At 37.9% G+C, this 18,211-nt stretch overlaps 1 protein-coding gene across 5 annotated transcripts in view; it reads right to left on the minus strand.

Moving 5' to 3' along the window:
• Positions 1-4,714: 4,714 nt before the first annotated feature.
• RPF2 (ribosome production factor 2 homolog) overlaps positions 4,715-18,211 on the minus strand; it is a 37,737-nt gene continuing 24,240 nt past the window's right edge. For all 5 annotated transcript variants that reach the window (XM_055535198.1, XM_055535195.1, XM_055535196.1 and 2 more), the window contains 3 exons: positions 12,823-12,925; positions 6,644-6,788; positions 4,715-5,886 (listed from right to left, as the gene is read on the minus strand). In XM_055535198.1, coding sequence (XP_055391173.1) covers positions 5,707-5,886; positions 6,644-6,788; positions 12,823-12,925 — 428 coding nt within the window. In that variant the 3' untranslated portion in view covers positions 4,715-5,706. The remainder of the gene's footprint in view (positions 5,887-6,643; positions 6,789-12,822; positions 12,926-18,211) is intronic.

Raw genomic sequence — 18,211 nt, forward strand, 5'->3', positions numbered from 1 at the left:
GAGGTGAGGACTATGGAGCCCCACTTTGCAACCATGATGGCTCTGCTCCTCTCACTTCCTAAGCATGGAAATCACTTAAGAATTCTGCCAGCTAGTACTGTAACACTTGCCTTATCGGGGCCTCTTTAAAAATATTACTTGTCTTTCTACTGCTATGAGCACAAAACAAAGCCTCATTTATTTACTTTGCATTTCTTGAAAAACTAACACTTCTAACATTACTTAGGGAACCATACCAATAATTGGTATTGCCAATGGTTTTGACTGTCTTTAATTGGGTCCTTGTCTTTTTAAATCTTAGCTGAGGGCTCAGAGAGCATCAGGAGATGATGTCACTTTCTTTTAAGGCCACAACTCTTGTCCCTAACACCGCTCTGCCTGCAGTGTTAGGCACTGTCTCCCACATATTCCACTCTTGAGGAGCCCCTTGCCATGTTAGAATTCTTTTTATTGATTTTTTCATCTTTTACTTATTTAATTTTTGGTTGCACTGGGTCTTCACTGGTGCACACATGCTTTCTCTAGTTGCAGTGAGTAGCGGCTACTCTTCGTCAGGGTGCTCAGGCTTCTCATTTCGTTGGCTTCTCTGTTGCAGAGCAGGGGCTCTAGGCACATGGATTCAGTAGCTGTGCCTTGCAGGCTCTAGAAAGCAGGCTCAGAAGCTGTGGTGCATGGGCTTAATTGCTCTGCAGTATGTGGGATCTTCCCGGACCAGGGATTGGATTCAGGTCCCCAACCTTAGCAGGCAGTTCTTACCCACTGTACCACCAGGAAAGTCCATGACTGATTTTTCAAAATTCAGCGTAATCTTTCCCCAAGGTCTCCCTATGCAGAGGAAGGTGCTGGGCATAAAACTCAAACTTGTGACTAGACTATGAGTCAAATGGATGGAAAGAGGCCTAAGGGGACAGCAATGGATTCTCATGCTCTTTCCCCCAGTGCCATAAACCCTAGGATTGCCTCTTAGCTCCGAGCCAGAGGCAATCAGATTGTCTTCTAAAGTGATGTCTCAATTCAGGTCTCTTTGCCACCTGCTTTGTCAGCTGACTCTGAGGAACTAGCTAAGGGGTTGGGAAAATAAATTTCTCAAGTTGATGTATGTGAATCTTCCAAGTCCATTTTAAATGCACCTGCTAACACTAAACAGGTAGTGCTTTGCCCTCCAGAAACCTCTTTCTGAGCTTGCCTGCAGTGTTTCAGAGGGACAGCGGGGATCCCTGAACACAGCCTCTGCTTAAGCTCAACTCTGGCTCTGGTTGCAGGTCCTTTCCCCTGATCTGGCATCCAGAGCCAGGGCCTCTGCAGCCCTGTGTTCCAGCTTAATGGGAAGGCATGCCTCATAGAGCCAACACTTGCCACTCTGCTTCTGTGAGCCTGTCTGAGCTTGAGGAATCAATTCCAATCCAGTAAGACTTAAAGCTCAGGGGCCTTGCTCCTTGCTTGGCAAAAGCCTTAACTGTTGAGTTCTAGAAGCTTTCCCATCACCACCACCCCTTTTTTGTTTTAACCTTCTTTAATACAGACTCCAGCCCCTATAACGAGCAGGGACCTGTGGTGTCAGACCTTTCTTCCTGTGTTTAGAACCTACTTTCTGGTGCTCAGAGTGTGACAAGTCAGGGTGGGAGGTGAGAATGGATTGGGGGAGGAACAGAAGTTGTTTCAAGGAAGCACCAAATAAAGAAAATTAAATATGCTGAAAGGCTCACTTTATGTTTATGCCTTATTCTAAAACTTTTTCCTTAAGAATTTTGAACTGGAAAAGGTGCAAAATGACTTCAATTCAAGCAAGGCAGTCAAAAATTTCAAACATGGCATAATATGGTCCACTCTGGGTGGTACAGAAAAAAGTGTTATCTTTGCTGTTTTTTCCTCTCATACCAACAACTTGAACCACTCAAGTTGTTAGTATGAGAGGAAAACAATATACATATAAAAGCAAGTTGACTTTCTTCTCACAGCTGGCATAAACCTTGAGCCAACAAAGCCAATTTAACTTTTTGTTCAAAGCTTATTTTTTTTTAGTAGGTTATGTATTTTTGCAAATATTTGTCTGTGCCAGATCTTTGTTGCAGCATGTGGGAATCCGTTCCCCAACCAGGGATCAAAGACAGGTCCCCTGCATTGGGAACGCAGAGTCTTAGCCTCTGGATTACCAAGGAAGACCCAACAGAAGCATATTTAAATTGATGTGAATAATATTCTACACAATTTTGTAATGTGTAATGAATGTAATGTGTAATTTCATAATGAAATTGTGTATTCTATACAATTTCATAATTTCTAGTGTATATATATACACTAGAATATATATATGTATATACACTAGAATATATCTGCCTTTCATGCAGTTATGAGATGTTTTGATGATTTCTATGATCCATTAAAAGTTCATTAGGATAATAATAAATACTGTGTATTTTTGTAGGCTCTTAATTTCATAATGGACAAAGTACTGATATTGAAATTTCATTAAAAAACAAACCTTCTCTTCTTGGTCAAATTTAGCAGTGGTTTGTGATTTTAACTTCTTCCATTTTAAAACTTTTGTGAATCCTTTCCTGGCCTCACCTTCGGGTGGGGGAGAGGAGAAATGGGTAAAAATATAAATGAAAGGAAGAAGAGATCAGAAGAAGCTAGATAACTGAAAACTGACTTGGGCTAAGTTCGCCTCTACCCGCTTCCTTTATTGATTTGGGTAATAACACCTCTACTTTGGATCATGTTCAATACCAAGAAAATAAATAGCATTTAAGTTATAAAAAGGAATCAAACTTCATGAAATTGTGTATATACCTTGGTATTAATATTAGTATCCTAGAAAATATACAAGTTTTGTATTAAAAAAATAATAATAATCTGCTTTCCTCATCTATTAAAAACCAAATTTAAGTAAAACTTAGGACAGACAACTTACCACCTTTACTGAAATGGATACATATTCTCCAATTAATGTATATTGTGTTCTAAAGTTCAAGGACAAATGGAAATTAAAATGCACTTCCCACAAAAACCATATAAATGGTGAATCAAGAGTTCCAGATAGTTGACAACTACAACAAAAAGTCTTTGAGTTAGATTTCAGTAATACTATGTAGTATTCTCTTATGAAGAAGATTCAAAGACGAAAAAACTGCACAGCAAACAAAAGCTTGTACTGTTTGTTGCTGTTCAGTAGCTAAATTGTATCCAACTCTTGACAACCCCATGGACTGCAGCATGACAGGCTTCCCTGTCCTTCACTACCTCTGAAGGTTACTGATTAAAACAACAAACACTTTAAGACCTCACATCTGCAGAAAATGTGGTGATCTTTACATTGATTGGTTGAAATGCTGAGGTAGGTCTTCCTGATGGAGAGGAGTCAAGGTGTTATTGGACAGAAGGAACAAAACATGCCCACCAAACTGAGAAAATATCTTGAGACCAAAAAATGAGGCAGGACACTTCATACAACCAAGCGATCAGATTATAGGGTAGTTTACGGTAGGATGGGATGGATGACATCCGGAAACATTTGCAGCTGCCACTGGAGATTTTTATAGTTAACCTAGGGTACGAGGGTACATGCTTGGAAAACAGGAAGTGCGTTCCAAAGTCAAGATTTATGAACGGGTAACTAGTCTCTTGGGTACTGGGAATACGTCAGCCAAGGTCTTCATTATTGTTTGGAGCCTAACAATAATAGAGTGCAGAGGCCACCTGGACCTAATGATCACTAAACAGTATCTATTCACTACAAAGCCCTTGACAACAGAGATTTACTACACAGTACAGCCCTAGGTAGGGTCAGTTGAAGGACAGGAGGCGCTGATAGCATCAGTTATACTAACAGCCATTCAATATGGCAGAGGGTCCTTCTTGTAAGTGACTGGTGAAAAGGGCCCATTGCTTTGCCTCCTGAATCACTATCTTCATCAGTGTTAGCTGGACCTGTCAGGGGTCAAGTGCTGGGCAAGGACTATATGCCTATCATTACTGATGCTCCTTTCATGACTCCCTTTCTCCCCAACTATTGTCCATCTACTTGCAGATGGCAGGACATGAATCATTTTAATTTAACTCTCTCTCTCCATTTAGACATAATCTGCCTACCTCAGGTCTAGATCTCCTGGAGAAGGGAAAGGCTACTCACTCCAGTATTCTGACCTGGAGAATTCCATGGACTGTACAGTCCATGGGGTTGCAAAGTCGGACACAACTGAGTGACTTTCACTTTCACTTTTCTTTTTTCAGGTCTAAAATTATGTAGTCTTGGTTAAATTTATAATCAAGGACTTCCCTGATGGCGTAGTGGCTAAGAATCCATCTGCCAATGTAAGGGACACAGGTTTGATCCCTGGTCTGGGAAGATTCCACGTGCTTTGGAGCAACCAAGCTCATGTGCCACAACTATTAAGCCTGAGTGCTGCAACTACTGAAGCCTGTGTGCCTAGAACCTGTGTTCTGTAATGAGAAGCTAAAAAGAAAGAAAAACAATGTATAATCAAGCAACAAGTGCACCTAAGTGATACTAACGCCCTCCTTTTTAAGAGGAGACTATCAGCCATCTGCAAAGTGATGGGGAGAGAGAAGGCTAAGGAATGGGTTTACAAAAGAGAAAGGATAAGGTAAAACTGAGATTCCAGCTTTTGCTTAGTGTCAGCAAACTCACATAAATGCATGCACACATAAAGACATGGAGAAGCTCCTTGACATGGAATTGAAAACAAAAGCATTTCTACTTCATATAACATACCATGGTTTATGTATGTTTCTTCTTGTACAGCATAATTGGGTTGTGTAAAGAAGCCTCTTTGCCAGGGACTCAATCAAGGAAACGAAAATTTACATTTAGGGAAAACAAGTTTGCAATACTAAGAATAGGAAGTAGAAAGCCTTTTGCCATTTTTCTAGGCACAGGGCCAGTCTTAAAGAAAATTTCAAAACAAGCTGTTTGGCTTTGACTTACTCCTACTCAGTATGTAAACACCCAGGGCCTTCGTGTGCCCTTTACCTAGGGCTACCTGGTACCCTCAAATGTCCTGTGCCTTAACTTACCATTCCCTCTTTTATCACTTTGACCCTTAGCAAAACTTCTTTTCTCTCTGAGAAGATGGATAAGGCTCCATTTAGTAGCAGAATCTCTTGAAATTAAAATAATCAAAATAAGGTAATATGTCAGGTAGTGGACATCTCAGAGATTTATGTTCTAAGACATAAAACTTAAAATCTCAAAATGAATCTGGTAGAATTTTAGGCAGAACAGCAAAGTCAGGTTGTAGGTATATGCTGGGAGATGGGGTCAAAGTTTCCAGGCAGCTCACACTGAGCATGTATACAGTTACTTTGGAACATTTATACTTTGCATGACTTCCTCCCTTTATCTAAGGTTTAACTCAAAATTCTCTAAAATACCACTGGTTGTTCTAGAGATCCTTCCTCACTTACCTACCCAATGAGACATGGGACATTGTAGGGGGTGGGCAGAGGGTAATGTCACATCATAGAAAGAAAACGGCATACCTGGGTATAATACCTACAGTAAGATTGTAACTTTCAACCTAATATTAGCATGTTACTGTTCATAATGTATATAATATATATAGCTTAGGTAAATTATCAAGTTACAAAAATATACAATAAAATCTTATAAGAAACTCTGAAACAATGGATGCTTCATAATTCTCTTAAGACTACAATAAAAATGCAGCTATTGGCTAAATTCCATCAATTCTTTTTAATTCTCTTTGATTTGTTCTCCTCATCTTCTGCTTTCCTTTCTGCAGGTCGCTTCTTCAGCCCCTTCATTTTCCTGGTTTGTAGTTTGCTTAGGTCTTGCTTTTGCATATGAATTCTTCCGTAAGTTGTACCAAAAGTATCATGAGAGATATTTTTCTTCTTCTTTGGCTAAGAAACAGTAATATATGAAAAAACAGTTGAGTCTACTATTCTGAACTGATAAAAACCTAGTGTATAACAACTATCATTTAACAACTTCCATTAGTGAGCACCTTTCAATGATATGCAATCTATAGTCCTATAGGTCCTTTCTTTGCAAACTTAGATATATGCAGATCACTTGGAGATCTTGTTAAAAATGCAAATTATAATTCAGTAGGACTAGGGTAGAATCTGAGATTCTGCATTTCTACAATTCCCAGGTAAATTATCAGATCACACTGAGAAGCAACCTAAGAGACTACTCTAATAATCATTGTCATGCACCGAGAGAAGTTCTTTCGTTTAGCTTAAGGATTGTGACTATCATTTCAAATCTTTACTGGCATTCCAGAGATGCCATTTCTACTTGCTTTTTAAAACCATTCAAAAGTCAAAACACATTTTATGGAAGTATGGGTTATACATCTATGCTTGAAACTACATTTTCACAATGCCCAAAATGAGACCTATTTTTGCTGAAAACTGGCAGTCTTGGCTACCAGGAAGTGCTTGGCAACACTTGATGCTTGGTTTCTACAATTTTATTATCCTTTATGATTGGCTTGTTTGCTTCTTCCTTCTTTTCTTTGGCTCTGAAAGTCTAATTTTATCTATTATATTGATCTGTTTATATATGTCCTTTAATATAATATGCTACAAATCCTTTTTGGAAAGAAGAGAGGAATATACAAATAAACATGGCACCAATCTGCAAGTCATGTACCTTCAGGGCTTTGGGCATTTTCATAGATAATTTATAAAGGTCATCTGATGCCAGGTGTGTCCGCCTCAGAACCAAATCCAACGAGGGTCCCATCTCTTCCAATTCAATCCGTGGTGTTCTACAGCCAGATTTCTTCAACAGCAACCTTTATGAAATAGCAAAAAGAAATGTTGCTTTGACTTTGATAATCAAAGTCCCACTCCTCCAAATATTTTTGTTCTAGAGAATTATAGTTCCATAAAATAACAAAATGTTTGGAAAGCCTAATTTTAATACTTTATATACAGATAGTCCTCCTAAGAAGTGGAATCTTTAATTTGATTTCTTTATTTAAGGTTTATATAATTATATAAAAAATTTTAAGCGGATCTTTAAGACATTATATTTACATAATTAACAAATTCTTATTTCTCTAAGTCCCATTCAGAATCAACTTTTCTCCAAAGCACAGACACTGATTTCTATAGATTGGAATGAACATAAGAAAACCATGACTTTCTGGATACCACATGTATAAATAACCTTGGATCCGAAAGCGTAAGAGGAATACAGTGGGGGGAAGAAGGGAGATTCATTTAATCCTTTTTTGGGGAGTGACATCGTAAGAAATGCTCAAAGACTTGAAGGTTATTTGTGCTGAAAGACTCAAATTTGTTACGGTAACCAGATCTCCACACAGAAAAGGACTAAATAATAATGTTCAGAAAAGGTGAGCCTTTTCACATAAAAGCCAGAATGAGAAAGAAGTAACAAGTGACACAGAGAAAAGAAAGAACAGAAGAGGAAAGCAGAGTAAGTAATACCCAGGAACAAGCAAATATCAGGAAGCAGGAGTGAAATGGGTAAAACCTTATTAAAAGTCCTGCGTCACATGAAGACAACCAACCAATACAGTCCACTTACAGGAAGTGCTTTTACCGGCTTCTGGAAGAGCCACAGTGATAGGTACGCTATATCAGACACGGTAGTTCACACTCAATTAAACAAGGCAAAAATGAAAAACGAAACAAAAAACCCCAGAGCCTAGGATATGTAAAGAGCAGAAATGTTAAACAAACAAAAACATACAAACATTAAAAGATAAAATAAATGTTAGTATGGGGTTTGAAGGGAGCAAGCACAGGGGAAAAGAAGAGCTTAAACAAGGGCCCTTAACCCACTCTCCTCACAGGGGCTCTGGGAGAAGAGACCTGAGAGAAGGCCTGTCTCTGGCCTGCTGTAGGGGAAAACATTTTTAGGAGCTGAAGATGGCTGACATCATGCCATTGTCCTTAATATTTCACTCAAAGCATACAGGGGCAGTGACCATGTGACTCTTTTATATCACAGGTTTTTATCTTTTATTCTGCAATCGCCTTTACATCTTTCATACCTCAAATAAACTGTATTTATCAGGCTGAACTCATATCAAGACTAAATCTTGGGAATTCCCTGGTGGACCAGTGGTTAGCACTCCACACTTCCACTGCAGGGAGCATGAGTTCACTCTCTGGATGGGGAACTAAGATCCCTGCATGCCAAGCGGAGCAGCCAACAAAAGAAATGAAAAAAAAAAAAAAAAAGACTAAATCTTGATTAATATTTTGTGTTCAGTAGATTAACTTAAGAAATCAAGGAAATCACATACATAAAATTTAAATGAAAAAAATTTCTGCCACTTAAAACGCTGCTGCTGCTGCTAAGTCGCTTCAGTCGTGTCCGATTCTGTATGACCCCATAGACGGCAGCCCATCAGGCTCCTCTGTCCCTGGGATTCTCCAGGCAAGAATACTGGAGTGGATTGCCATTTCTTTCTCCAGTGCATGCATGCATGCTAAGTCGCTTCAGTCGTGTCTGACTCTGTGCGAACCTATGAACAGCAGCCCACTAGGCTCTTCTGTCCACGGGATTCTCCAGGCAAGAATACTGGAGTGGGTTGCCATTTCCTTCTCCACTTAAAATGCTAATTTCAGGTAAATGGAAAACCTGTGAATCCAGAACAGTTCATGGCATGCCTGATGGAGTCAGATTACCCAAAGACCTTTTTATTTATGCAAGTGTCCTCCCAACAGAGTAATCTTTTGAGCAGTATAGAAAGTTAATAAGATTGTTTCCATGTAACTACACATAACTATATATGTTGCTACTTACTGATGAATTAATTATAGTGCCATACTAGACAGTATGTGTGGATGATCTTAATCACTTCATTGAGTATGCTTATTATTCTATTTCTACTTGATAGAAATAGAAGGAAACTTACTCCAGCTTTCAGTTCTCTGCATATGGTTTCTCATGATAGAGCTATCATCTTTTCTTTTTATTAACAATTTAATCATGAAATCTAGAATCTAAAATCATTAAATGTTAATCTTTAAAAAAAACCAAACAACCATCTATTTACACTTTCTCAGAGGAAATGTATTAAGAGATTTATAAAGGATTTTTGTGATCATACTAAGGAAAATACATGAAAACTCTATTAAATATCAATTCTTAAAAAATAAAATTAAAACCATTTCCTTTACCCTCAATGCCATCATAAACAATGCACTTGTTTTTAAAGCAGACATTTTGATTCCAGGCTTTTGTATCTCCAGTCAAATACCTACTACTGCCCAGAATATTTACACCCCATGTAAATCTCCATCTCAGATCCTAACCTCAAGCTCTGTTTTTTGTTTCCCTATAAGCTCTAAATCAAACGTGACTTTCAGTTCTGGGAGACTACATGGTACATGATGCAGGGACACAAAGACAAACAGAACCCAGTTCCTTCCCTCTCAGATGGGTTTAGGCTATTAGACATGTTAATCGGTAATTTCTATATATATTTATGCATGATTTGCCTATTTCTTGAGAAAGACTGGCATTACCCTCTTGTTTAAATTGTAATTTCCTTATTTTCCTCCCTTTCACATCCCTCTCTTCTGTTGACATTCTGTTTTCAGTACTTAAACTCCCTGCCCAGAATGTTGTTTGCTTTTTAAGGTATGCTAATACTTCCTGTTCTGCATATTTCTCCCCATAAAACCTACCCGATGCCATGGCAAAGGCATACATGGCAGTTATTAAAGATCTTCTGTTTCATACTAACAGTTCTGGCCCTATAGTGAACAAAATTCTCCAAGGAATTAATTATTACAGGATATACAGGAAGATGCCAGTAACACTATGATTTATTTCCCCAAAAGGTCAGGTCAAAATTTCTATTAATGTAATTTCATACTCACAGTTCTTTTCATCCAAAAAGCACAAAACCATTTTATAATCCTTACTCATCTTCACAAATTAATACGTGTCAATATTAACTATTGGGGCTCCCCCCATGGTGCAGTGGTAAAAAATCTGCCTGCTAACACAGGAGACTCAGGTTTGATCCCAGGGTCGGGAAGTCCCCTGGGGTAGGAAATGGCAACCCACTGAAGTATTCCTATCTGGAAAATTCCATGGACAGAGGAGCCTGGCGAGCTACAGTCAATGGGGTCGCAGAGTGGGATACGACCGAGTGACTGCATACACACATTAACTATCACCTTAACTTTGCCTAAGGGCTGGCTGGAAGAGGGCAGGACACCCAAGAGCAGCCTGTGAGAATCCTGAGAAGCCACACGAGGACAGAAACTCTTTTCTGGCACATTCCTACCTCTGTCTGCACCTCTCTCCCTCTGAAAAAAGAATTATCCATCCCAGAGGTACCTCAGAATTACCTAAATGGTATCACTACACTTTGCAAAGAAAAAACAGAAGCCCTGAGAGGTGACCTGACCACGTTCTGTGGTCTTCACCACAGAGCCAGGTCACTAGGCTCAGAGTTGATGATCATTCCAGGGACCATCTCTTTCTCTCCTAAGCACAGCACAGCCCTAGGAAGCTAAGCTAATTCACATCAAGGGATTCTCCCACTAGCAGCTTGCTCTCAATCATACTGTCCATTTTCTATTTCAAGTCAACAGCTAACAGGTATTAGGGGATATAGATATGAAAACCTGGGATTAAAATTTTACAGCAGGGTTTCTAATTTTTAAAATTCAAATGTGTGTGTGTTTTTTTTTATGGGAGATGTCATACTAACAGTGATTTTAACAATAATAAAATACTTCTTAAAGTAAGTGGATGGATGGTTATTTATAGTTACACTGTCAATTTATCCTTGTTCTTAAGTCTGATTTGCTAATTTTCTGTCCATTTTGCTTTGTTTTCTTTATATTTCTTTCTTTCTTTTTACAAATTAATCTTTCTTTTCACTAAACACAATTTAAAATAAAAAACCAAAGACTTATGGTTGTGCCATGCAGCATGTGAGATCTTATTTCCCCAACCAGGGCTTGAACCTACATACCCAGCATTGGAAGCACAGAGTCTTAACCACTGAACCGCCAGGAAAATCTCACTAAATGTAAGTTCTGACATAAGAGAATACTTTCTTTGAAACTGTTCACCATGAAAGAGTTTTAGATTATTGTTACTATCCATTTCTCTTTCTCAAAGATTTTTATCTTTACATTTTAGTTCCATTGTATTCCCAGGGTCTCCCTGTTTAACGTAAGTTTTCAAAAAGATTTTATGTTAGTGATTTTTCATCTTTTATTTCTTGCTCTATAAATAGGAGTCACCTATTTTATATATATATTTTTCTTAATATATGAAAGTGAAGTTGCTCAGTCGTGTCCAACTCTTTGTGACCCCATGGACTGTAGCCTACAGGTTCCTCTGTCCATGGGATTTTCCAGGCAAGAATACTAGAGTGGGTTGCCATTTCCTTCTCCAGGAGATCTTCCCGACCCAGGGATTGAACCCGGGTCTCCCACATTGTAGGCAGATGCTTTACCATCTGAGCCACCAGGCAAATATATATATATTTTTTTTATTGAAGTACAGTTGACTTACAATGTTTCAGGTACACAGCAAGGTGATTCAGTTATACATATACACAACATCTTTGAAATTATTTTCTATTATAGGTTATCACAAGATATTGACTATAGTTTTCTGTGCTATACAGTAAACCTTCATTGCTTGTTGCATATCTATTCTTTTTACTCAAAATCTAGCATTCTATTTACACTAGAATAAGTGGAGTCAAAATATCATAAATAGTTTAGTTAGGCTTTTAGTTCTTAAAAGTCCCAAAACCAAGTTTGGAAGTTCAAACAACAGACTACAAGGGCTTTCAATCTCAACTAATTATAAGGAAAAAAAAAAAGAAAAACAGAAATAGGGGTACCATTCATGGGGTGAAAAGAACTGAATATCTCTGACTCCATACACACTTGAAAAAAAGATGGAAATTACTGACCAAAAACAAAACCAGGTGAACATTTAGTTCATTTAGATGTTCACTGGACACAAGCTGGTCAATCAGGTATTCCATTATGACAAAAACAAAATTAAAACCATGGACGAAATGCTGAAGTCCACAGATAGTTGCACAAATAGCACACTTGCACAGAAGACACCGCCAACCCCGGGCTGTCAGCACTCAGGCTGCACTACCACGGCACAGTGTAAAACAGACAACACTCTGATGTCAGTGTACAGGCAGTCTGTGGGAGTCAATGTGTTCTTTAGGAAAGTGTGGGCTCCATCATCAGCACTAGAACTTTATTTTAAATACGGGGGGAAAAAGTCATGCTTATCTCAAAAGGCTCAGTTGTAATATGTCATTAGATTTTTAATGAAAACAAAATCAGCTTGTTCGGATTTATATTTATATTGTGTTGGGGGTAAGGTAGAAGGCCTGGGCTGGAGAATGAAGGTAAAATGAATCTAGTCATTAAATGTTCTTATTCCCATCAGACTCCATTTTTTAAACTCAGGGTTTTGAGATTTGCTTTAGCCGGCTTAAGACTTGTAGCTTGGTGCTCTAAGTCCAGTCAAGAAAAATAAGGAAATACTGCATAAAAGTAGGGCAAGTCAAGACTGAATACATGTTTTGAGCTCAGACAAAGTGTTTGAGGCTCCAGAGTCCTGGAAAAGCAGGATTTCCGAGAGGCAGAAGTTAGCAGGGGAGTGACAGACCTGAGGATCAGCACAGAATTGTCACTGCTATTTTGCAAACTCTCCAAATTTGCAAACTCTCCAATTTTGCAAACTCTCCAAACTTCTGGTCAGACACCAATTCTCAGTTTGAGCTCTATTAAATAGTCACACTAAAATGCTAACCTTGATGATTAATAAAAACATGTAAATGCACTTACTTATAGCTTCGAAAGTAAATCTTCCCATTCAGTGCAGTGAAGTGTAGAACATACTCTAAACCAGCCAGGCGGATATTTGATACCGTGGGGCCTCTGAAGAAATCTAAAGCACACATTAGGTCGTTAAAAAAAATTTTTTTTAAGACCAACATACCTTTAAAATTCAGTTACAAATTAGCTGCATTCTAAATAAATGGAACTCTTTAATGTCTTATCTAAAAAAGGTAAGTAGCACAAAACTGATCCCTGAAAAATGTGATGGTCCCATCCTTCTATCATTTAATCTCATGACTATATTTCTGTGTTTAGTTCACTGAGCCATGTATTAGGTTGGTGCCAAAATAACTGCAGTTTTTGCATTGTTGAAACTTGGTGTTTGATATTGGAATACATTCTAAATAAATGTGGTTATACTATGTATCATTTTAATGTGAATTTCCTGCTTTATGGTTTTCTGCTTATGATTTACTATTGCTGTTTATTTTATATTTATCCTAGACTATGGAGATGATGTTAGACAAAAAGCAAATTTGAGGGACTTTCTTATCCGAGTTCAAAAGGGGTCATAAAGTAGCGGAGACAGCTCACAACATCAACAATGTATTTGGCCCAGGAACTGCTAACCAACGTACAGTGCAAGAGTGGTTCAAGAAGTTTTGCAAAGGAGACAATAACCTTGAAGGTGAGGAGCATAGTGGTCGGCCATCGGAAGTTGACAATGACCAGTTGAGAGCATCATCGAAGCTGATCCTCTTACAACTATACGAGAAGTTGCCAAAAAACTCAACATCAACCATTCTAGGGTCATTCAGCATTTGGAGCAAATTGGAAAGGTGAAAAAGCTCTGTAAGTGTGTGCCTTGTGAACTGACCGGAAATCAAAAAAATTGTCATTTTGAAGTGTCATTTTCTCTTACTCTATGCAACAACTGAAACATTTCTCAATCGGATTGTGACCAGCAAAAAAAGTGGATTTTACATGACAATTGGTGACGACCAGCTCAATGGCTGGACAAGAAACTCTAAAGCACTTCCCAAAGCCAAACTGGCACCAAAAAGGTCATGGTCACTGTCTGGTGCTGCCAGTCTGCTCCACTACAGCTTTTCTGAGTTCTGGTGAAACCATTACATCTGAAAAGTATGTCAGCAAATCAATGAGGTACACTGAAAACTGCAATGCCTGCAGCTGGCATGGGTCAACAGAAAGGGCCCAATTCTTCTGCAGACAACACCTAACTACACGTCGCCAATCAATGTTTCAAAAGTTGCACAAACTGCATTACAAAGTTCTGCCTCATCCAGCATATTCATGACCTCTCGCCAATCGAATACTACTTCTTCAAGCATCTTGACAACTTTTTGCAGGGAAAATGCTTCCACAACCAGCAGAACAATGCAAAAAATGCTTTCCAAGAAGTTGACTCCCAAAGCACAGATTTTTATGCTACAAAAATAAACAAACTTATTTTTTGATAGCAAAAATGTATTGATTGTAATGGTTCTTATTTTGATTAATAAAGATGTGTTTGAGCTACTTATAAAGATTTAAAATTCACGGTCTGAAACCACAATTTTGTACCAACCTAATAATTTTTCAGTTTTGAAGTTCTTCTAAACCAATGCTCAGCACAAGAGTATATCATGTTTACTATGATTATTAATTTTTTAGAAAATGTAAAACAAGATATAAAATTTTAATCTACTAAGATAGATAGGTTAATATAGCAAAGGTCTATAAATATGGCTATTCAAACTTTGACTATTAAATTGAACTAGTGTTTTTTATATGGTGGAGGCCACCAAGAAAATGTCAACAAAGAATCTCAACTATATGAGCAAAGAAAAGCAACCTAAAGTGTTCAAGACAGAAAAGAACCACCAAGATAAGAGAGTAGGTTGTTTTCTCAGAGTGGTAGTAACACCCAAGTGGCACATGAGACAATTTTAAATGATATACAGGCAGATATAATCTATAATGCATTATTTATGTTATTATATACCATTTTACATATAGAGTAGGAACATACAATTTCTTTTTAAAAAGAGAAATCAATATAAAGAAAAATATCCAGTGAACAACACTATGGATACTACATGGACATGGCTAAAGTTATAAAGATGACACATGAATGAAAAAAGTTTGGAAAATACATTAGTGAAGTTTGGTCACCTCATTCTACACATAAGAAGACCGAACCTGAAGGAAGCTAAATGGAAACATACAAATAACATTCAGCTGAGGCAAGGTCATGCATAAAAAGTCATCCAACTTAATTACTTAGGAAGAGCTGCCACAAGACAGATGATGTCATGAACAGGAAATATCTCATATTCTGTCCCAATTGCAGCTACCCAGCACTTTTCCTCCATCTTCCCATTAGCTCATAAGATGGGAATAATCTCCATGTGCATGGACATACATATCTTTTGTAGTTTGCCTTTTCCTTCTTATGGATAACTAAGAGAAAATCACATTGCTAATGTATATAAAACAGACATAAGCATGCCAACACATGTACATAACACCTTTCCTTACTACCCCAAACAAATATTCCTCAGGGATACTTTTATAAACCAAATATACTTTTAAAATTCTGATCTAAAATTTGATCAGAATAATGAGAAACTTTCTCATAATTTTACCAAACCCCGACTCTTTCAGTGGCCAAGTTAATAAAGCCCCACTCACTGTTGTGGCAGCATTACTGAAGTCAGAGTCATTCTGGAGAACAAGATATGTAAATTTCAGTCTCCCCTGAAACAGCTTTTGCAATGCAAACCATACAGGCATGTGTTTATCCATAAGATTTTAAGAAAGAAAGAAAAAATGAAATGAGGTAGCAAGTTTTAAGAACATTACCCTTAGCTCACACCATACACAAAAATTAACTCAAAATGGATCATAACTCTAAATGTAAGATATGACTTCAACAATATATATAATATAAATTATAACAAATTATATATATGCACATATATATGAAAAAAGTCTTTGCAGCCTTGAGATAAGCAAAGGTTTCTTAAACAAAACACTGCATAAACATACCATTAAAGGAAAAAATGGATAAAGTAGATTTCACAAAAATTTAAAACTTCTGCTCTTTAAAAGAAATCACTGTTTGCAGATGACAGGATACTATACAAAGAAAATCATAAAGATGCCACCAAATATCTACTAGAGCTTATCAATGAATATACACAGAAATCTGTTGCATTTCTATACACTTAACAGCACACTAGCAGAGAAATTAAGGAAACAATCCCATTAACAATCATGTCAAAAAGAATAAAATACCTAGGAAAAAACCTACTTAGGAAGGTAAAAGACCTATACTTGGAAAACTGTAAGACAACAGATGAAAGAAACTGAAGATGACAAACACATGGAAAGACACACTGTTCATGAGCTGGAAGAATTACGTTAAAATGACCATAATTCTCTATAGATTCCAATGCAATTGGATTCCTATCAAATTACCAATGGCAAAGAACTAAAACAATTTTTAAATGTGTATGGAAACGCAAAAGACCCAAATAGTCAAACAGTTGTTTCATGTCCGGTTCTAACTGTTGCTTCTTGACATGCATACAGGTTTCTCAGACCAATAAGGTGGTTTGGTAGTCCCATTTCTTTTAAGAATTTCCACAGTGTGTTGTGATCCACACAGTCAAAGGCTTTCACCATAGTCAATGAAGCAGAAGTAGATGTTTTTCTGGAATTCCCTTGCTTTCTCTATGGTCCAACAAATGTTGGCAATTTGATCTTTGCCTTTTCTAAACCCAGCATGTACATCTGGAAGTTCTCAGTTCATGTACTGCTGAAGCCTACCTAGCTTGAAGGATTTTGAGCATAACCTTGCTAGGATGTGAAATGAGCACAACTGTACAGTAGTTTGAAAAATCTGAGAGTGGAATGAAAGCTAACCTTTTCCAGTCCCATGGCCCCTGCTGAGTTTCCTAAAGTGAAAGAAGGTGTTACTCACTCAGTCGTGTCTGACTCTTTGTGACCACATGCACAGTAGCCCACCAGGCTCCTTTGTCCATGGAATCCCCCAGTAAAGAATACTGGAGTGGGTTGTCACTTCCTTCTCCAGGGATCAAACCCAGGTCTCCTGCATTGCAGGCAAATTCTTTACTGTCTGAGCCACCAATTTGTCTTCTAACACCTTAGTTCTGTTTAGCCAGAATAAAAACTTGCTTAAACAGAAGTAAGGGGGTAGGAGACAAATCAGTTCGAGTCAGAAGAAAAGCCCCAGTTTGAAAATTTTTTCAATGGATCAATTCTAAACAAAAGTAACACCTTAAGTGTGACTGTGTCCATGAGTGAAAACACTGGAAAAGGGCACAGCAGGTTGACCACAGTGTTGATGAGAAATACCAGATTTGCAGTCAGAGATCAGATCAGATCCTGATTCTGCCACTTATTACCTCTTCACTCTGCACAAAAGTAAACTGGTCTCAATTTCTTCATCCACGACATGGGAATAATATTACCATAATGAATCAAGTGTTTGCTTAATTTCTAGTGTAGTTACATTTGGAAATGAGGCCTCTATGGAAACAATTCAGGTGAAATGACGTATGTCATAAGGATGGGTCTGATCCCATAGGGTTAGTGTTTTGAAAAGAGGAGACACTAGAAAACTTCAACCTCTCTTTCCTCTTCTCCCTCCTTCCCTTCCTCCCCAAGGAAAAGCCTTGTGAGCACATAGCAAAAAGCCAGCAAGAGAGTCCTCAGCAGAAACCTGGACTCTTAGAACTGTGAGAAAATAAATTTCTATTGTTTATAAGCTACCCAGTCAGTCTATGGTATTTTGTTATGGCAGCCTGAGCAGACTCATAGAATTACCTTTGTAAAAGGTGTAGAAAGGATTACATTTAATAAACTATCTAACCTAATCTATGGTAGTTATTTTCATTATTATATGCTCAAACTACCGCACAACTGCACTCATCTCACACGCTAGTAATGCTCAAAATTCTCCAAGCCAGGCTTCAGTAATATGTGAACCATGAACTTCCTGATGTTCAAGCTGGTTTTAGAAAAGGCAGAGGAACCAGAGATCAAATTGCCAACATCCGTTGGATCATAGAAAAAGCAAGAGAGTTCCAGAAAAACATCTATTTCTGCTTTATTGACTATGCCAAAGCCTTTGACTGTGTGAATCACAATAAACTGTGGAAAATTCTGAAAGAGATGGGAATACCAGACCACCTGATCTGCCTCTTGAGAAATTTGTATGCAGGTCAGGAAGCAACAGTTAGAACTGGACATGGAACAACAGACTGGTTCCAAATAGGAAAAGGAGTTCGTCAAGGCTGTATATTGTCACCCTGCTTATTTAACTTCTATGCAGAGTACATCATGAGAAACGCTGGACTGGAAGAAA

The sequence above is a fragment of the Bubalus kerabau genome, chromosome 9 (genome assembly GCF_029407905.1).
Source record: "Bubalus kerabau isolate K-KA32 ecotype Philippines breed swamp buffalo chromosome 9, PCC_UOA_SB_1v2, whole genome shotgun sequence".
In the NCBI taxonomy this organism is placed as follows: domain Eukaryota; kingdom Metazoa; phylum Chordata; class Mammalia; order Artiodactyla; family Bovidae; genus Bubalus; species Bubalus kerabau.